This window comes from Somniosus microcephalus, chromosome 17 (assembly GCF_052327205.1).
Source record: "Somniosus microcephalus isolate GS21.2 chromosome 17, FLI_Smic_1.0, whole genome shotgun sequence".
Taxonomy (NCBI): Eukaryota; Metazoa; Chordata; class Chondrichthyes; order Squaliformes; family Somniosidae; genus Somniosus; species Somniosus microcephalus.
In genome coordinates, this window is record NC_141003.1 from 52,860,297 (window position 1) to 52,866,296 (window position 6,000).

General features: G+C 35.9%; 1 protein-coding gene across 6 annotated transcripts in view; it reads left to right on the forward strand.

Annotated features, from left to right (window-relative positions):
* Positions 1 to 4,504, forward strand: part of trabd (TraB domain containing) — a 41,440-nt gene extending 36,936 nt beyond the window's left edge. For all 6 annotated transcript variants that reach the window (XM_086010334.1, XM_086010331.1, XM_086010333.1 and 3 more), the window contains one exon: positions 589 to 4,504. In XM_086010334.1, the coding sequence (XP_085866460.1) occupies positions 589 to 763 (175 nt within the window). In that variant the 3' untranslated portion in view covers positions 764 to 4,504. The remainder of the gene's footprint in view (positions 1 to 588) is intronic.
* Positions 4,505 to 6,000: the final 1,496 nt, after the last annotated feature.

Here is a 6,000-nt window from a genome sequence, read left to right on the forward strand (position 1 = left end):
AAGTCGTTTTGTCATTGCATCTAAATAAATTATGCAAATGTAAATTTAATAAAGGTGCATTCACCTGTAAATACCCTTCTGAGATGAATATGATATGCACATGTTATAAGGTATTGTGGGGACGCAGTACTTCCAATTCATTGGGTATATGCATCCTATAGTTAGGCAAAAAGGTCAGGAAATTCACAATTTGGTGGGGCATTAAGATATAAAGACCAGGAAATTAATGGTCTCTGCTGAGTTAGCCAATGTCACCTGGTACAGCAATTCTATTATCCTTCCCATCCTGTGAGACAGAGGGGAAAATTAGCATAGTTTCCTGTGCCTGATTGCTATTCAGAAGCTCCTTCCAAGGTACGCCAGTGTTGGCACAGTGTGAGGATAGTGTTGGGATCATAAGTGCCCTTATGACCTGCCATGGGTTACACAAAAACAGTGCAATGTGCAGCTTATTGTACTGTATTTTTAATGCAGTAGAATTCTTCTCAACAAGGTTTGCTGCTTGCAATTTTACTTTATATGGTGAAATACTTCTTTTTTTTTGCTGCTTCCCTGACTAACCAATATATTGTGTTTTTTTTTTTACAGTGTTCCTCCACCATCATTAGCCACTAAAGTATTCAAGTTTGCTGTTAAAACAACTGTTGTGGGACTGATGGGCTATGTCTGCTACCGTATGGGAAAAGGGACCATTCACTTGATGCTGTCAAGACCATTAATACAGAGTTACCTCCACAAATTTACAATCAAATATTCTAACTGAAAGCAAAACAGTTTGAAGATGACCTTTTACTTGATTGAGAAGTGCTGAAGGCAAATATACAGCAACCTTTGCATTTTCCAATGTGTTTGTTTTACACTTTGAATTCAATAATGCAACTAATTCATGACCTGATGGATGCATTCTCATTACTTAAAAGCTACACCATCTGGAAGTGATGAGAAGTAATCAGTCAGAAAATTTACCAATGCCATTCTGTGTAAAAACATCTCCCTTTTAACTGAGAGGAGACCTGCAATGTGAATGGCTTGATCTTGGTCATCGAGTTACTGTATTTTTAAGCCTGTCAATTGCGGGGTGCGGTGGGGGGGAGAGACTTAAGAAATTTACAAATGTTCATATTTTGAAATATTGCAATAGTACTATCTATTTTCATTTAATGCAACATTAAGAGACCCATGATTCAACTGTTGCTTTAAAATCATGTTCAGATGCCACTGAGGCAATCTTTTGATTATCTCAGATGTTCATTATAACTAGTAAACTGCACAAAACTGTTTAGTAACTTTTCAGATATTGGTATAAAGATTTTGGCATATTGTCCATATGGTAGCAGCTGTACGGCTTACAACTTAAGATGCAACTCGTGGTTTTTAGAAATCTCAAACGTTTTACTTTTCTTTAGAATCTATTGCTTCACAAACATTTATTTTGATAGGTGATGGAATTCTATTAAAATGAATAAGTATTTAAAATTATTTATGATTCACTCTTTCAAAAACTACATGCATTCACAATTTTTTGCTTTCCCTTCTAAAATTTGCCAGTTCACGAGACAGTATTTCAAACAAGGTTGTAATCTGGATTTTTTTTCCTTGCCAAGAAACTCCATTCCCCCATCTCCTGAAGTTATTGACACCTTGCTGGGAGGTGCTCTACAGTACCTTGGTCAATTTTCCATGATACATGTGTGAGTTTCAGTGAGTGTTGGCAGGCTATTTTACTGTGAGGGGCATCACATCCAAGTCCAATCATGGCCTTGTTAAATATGCACGTTTCCAGTAGGGTGCTGGATTGTCCAGTGAATTGAGAAGCTGTTTCCGCGCCCCCACCCCGCCCTAATCACTTAATCAACTTGCTGAGCCATTTGAAATGAGTTTAGAAAGTTCTCCGCAGTAACATGGCACAAACTGTGCTTTTGTAGCATCCCCCCCTGCCCCTGGTCCTTGTCACACAAAGTAATGTTCTACAGGATTCCTAACGGCCAATAAATGTCGATTCTGAACAGTTATCAATTTGATTGAAAGCAACATCCTCCGTCAGACTCGTAACTGAGGACATAATAAATTTTTAGGCTTTTATGAATTCTATTGTGGTATGGTCATTTCTATTTGTAGACTGTTGACACATAAAAAGTAAATTGCTGTTGTCTCGGTCTTAAGTTTGCTAAATCTTGTAGGTTACTTTTATTCAGAATTTGTATCTGTTGAATGTCTATTTTCAAATCATTCAAGGAATAGAGCAAGTGTTACCTAAACAATATAAAGTACGTGCACTTTTTGTGAATCTGTATTGCCTTGACGGTGCTTGCTTGGCTACTTCTATATTTGTAGGACCAGTGTCACCTTCAGCAAAGAAACATTACCCTCAGGTCAAATTCTGTATTCCGTCTAATGCAGATTGTGCAGGAAAAGTGTTGAGTAAAAAGCAGTAATTTATAATTTCGTAATGGGTGTTGCACCTTTTCATCTGAACAGTAGAATTGTGTGTGTAATATATACGTATATAACCATGCAGTTCTCTTAAAAAGAAAAGAGCTTAATAATTACTTTTCAATTAGCTTTTGGGTGTTTGAGAAATGTAAAATGCATCTTGATACCTTCTGTAGACGGGTGTGATTTGTACTACAAAGCAACTTATTTGGTGTATATATCTGGTACAACTGATTTTTTTTAAACTAAATTGTCATGAAAATGGAAGTGTGGAAATGCATGCTTGCATCAGGAATCTGACTGCATTACATGTGTTGTCTCCTACGTTAATTACTAGTGTGCCACATACACAGCTCTGCTTTGTTGATTTGAATAAGCTGCGAATATCTTTACTGAAGGAAGAAACTGGATGCTAAAATGACAGCTCATCAGATTTGGAGCAGAATGCAATGGCAGATCCAAATGTAAAATCATATGGATCACAAAAGCATTTGAGATGGTATTCATAGTTAGAGTTCTAAATATATGTTTTTGAAGATTTTGTGTGTTTTAGGGGAGCTTATAATTAGATCATTCTAATGGAGTGAAGGTTTGATAGCATTTTAGAGCAAGTGAAGTACTCTTACTTTCATATCTGCTCTGTTATATGGTACTATTTAATTTTCTTAAAAATAGGATTAAATTATATGGAAACATCAGCAGTAATTTAACACTTCTAAATGGTCAATCCCACAGAAAAGGCCTTGTTCCAACTCTAGCTTCTTTAGACTAAACTGTATTTTAAATGGCTGGATGCACACACACAACCATGTTGTGGTTTTCAATCAATCACTTTTTCTCAAGACAAAGACAAAACATATCTGTTGTCATATATTAAATCCCTTCACAGCTGAAATCATTTTAAACTGAAATTAGTAGGTGTTCAGTAGTACCTATGTACAAATAATCACACCCTTCTGCTTCACGTGCAACTGCAAGAAACTTTTCTATGGTTTTTTTTTTACAGAAACTGCTTGGGATTTCCTTATGTTTAAGCTTTTTACACAAAAGATGCACTTGCTGGGTTTTTTTGCTTATGTTTTTTTTTATTATAGTATACAACAATTCAGATTCACCCTGAAAACTTAAGAACTCTGCCTTATGTGAAAATCTAGTCAAAAATAAAACTGCTACTGAGCATTCTTTTTGTATACACGCAACTCACATTATTCATGCAAAGTGCAAAAGTGAAAATTCAGAAAGGCACATTATTAATTATGCTCAAATTTGCCTGTCATATAGTATTCTTGCAAAACCATGTTCTCCAGTAAAATACATCTGCATTTATTATAATGCCAATGTAAGAATAAAATGGGCCTATTAAGACTATCTGTGACAGTGTTGGGTTCTGACAATGATCAATGAATGTAGTCCATGTATGTGTCATACATTAGAATTAATGAAATCTAAATTCTATTTGGAGAAGATTAAAAACAAATAAATCCAAGGAAATGGGCAGTAATGTTGAACTGGCCACTGGCTTTAGCAGTTTTAACAGTATTTTGGCCTGCACTTTTTCCAGAACACAAATGCTTAACACTACCTATAAATAATTGAAAATGTGACAATGTGATGAGGTACAGCAAGATATTATTTAGGTCATAAATTCTAGTTCTGTCATTCCTGTTCCTAAGACTGCTGAAATGCTTCATAATCTTGAGTCTACATTCCCTGAAAAGGTGGTTGTTTTCAACATTGTACCAAAAAAAATGATTTTTATTGAGTGTTATTTTCTGTGTGATGCTGCCTTGCTGGGCTTCATTTCTGCTTCTCAGGTACTGTACTTCAAATTTTGAAAAAAATCAAAAGTTACTTGGTTGGACCTTGGAATTATAAAAAGCCATGTTTTCCAAACATCCTGCTGTGGGGTATGTGTTTTCTGTGTCACGTCTTTCCATCGTAATGTAAATATCAAAAACAAACCTATCTTCAGTTTCTATAGGATTGTGCCTTTTAACAGCTACACGTTCTGGGATATTGCAAATCATAATGGTAACATAAGTGTAGAAATAAAGTTTTACAGAGATTTTAACTGTGTTTTTCAGTTATTTTTAAATTTTCTGTTAAATAGCCTAGATCTGACCAGATGTTTCTTGTTTTAAGATCCTAATCACTAAGCAAAGGTTCATGATCTAGTGCAATATCGCAGATTGGTTGTACATTTGTTCCAACACACTTCTCTGTGCACCACCTTCCTACTTAGTGGGAAGAAAACACATTTGGGAATTCAGATATCCTTATTTGTATGCAAGATAACCTGGACACACACACACACATGCTGAATTGGCCAGTGTGTTAGTATTTTCTTTGCAAATGTTACGAGCTTCTTTTGAATTTTCTTTCTTTGGAAAGAGGGTAGTTTTTAAAAAAATTAAGTGTATATATCACTTAACCCTGTCGCACTTCCAATTTGTGGAAACATTGCTCGATGGGCTATCTGTGCCTGTGATGTGGTCAGGAGATGGTGGCAATACACACGCATTTTATGCTGAGTTGTGTTGCTCACTATGTTAATAAGGAACTCCAGGTACCTACTGTATGTCTAGCAAGAGCTCAAACCCATGCCTATCAACTGCTTAATGACCAACAATTGACCATCCTTCTTTGGGGATGGGTGGCTTACAGATGATATGCCTGGAGAAAAAAGATTGAAGACTTGGAAATTCAATATCTGAGCCTTCCTCTCTAAAGTCCTCATTCAAGATCGCCTAGAAATCTTGAAAGCAAACCCCAAAACTCCTGTTCAGTTTTCCCTTCAATGGCGCACAATTTTAGATGAAGTATGTTCTAACAAGATGTGTAGATTTAAATTGTCCACCGTTACTACTAAAATGGCTGTTAAAGCAATATGTCTTGGTTAGATCTTTTCCACCCAGATGTTTTATTTGCAATATTTAAAAAACACAAAAGGCTTTAATTCATTTACTTTCGCAGATTAAATCTATTCACTAAAGTGGTATTGTAAAAGGAAATTTCATAAGTCAAATGTTGCAGTAATTAAGATGCATCACATCCTGCACCACGCAGTGGGCTAATTATATTTGCAGCTGTAATTTCCCATTTAGAAAGTTCTGAATGTTCTGGTCAGTTGTTAAAGGTAGGTGATGAGTGAAATGTGGGGGGGGAAGAGAAGCACATTGTACAGTATTTCTGTTATGTCCCTTCTGGTAGCTGGTCACAGATCAGCATTGGGAGAGACCGGAGACCTGCAACTTAACCAGCTAAACTGAATACATTGTTATCTCAAAGGGGTTACAGAGTTTGGACCAGCATTCAGTGATGCTGTTTATGCACCCCAATACCCTATTTGTCTTATTGATTGCAATCTCCTATTGTGTGCACATTTATAACACATCAATAACCATCACTCTTGGGTAAATTAATGATCTTTAATGTATGTAATGGTTTTCACACCTAGGTGCAGTTCCTTGCCCTTAATGTAAATTATTTTTCTTTTTAAGAATATATGTAAAATAAAAAAGCTCATTGTACTGCTGTACCCTTTTCCCATCAGTTTGATCTCCTTAG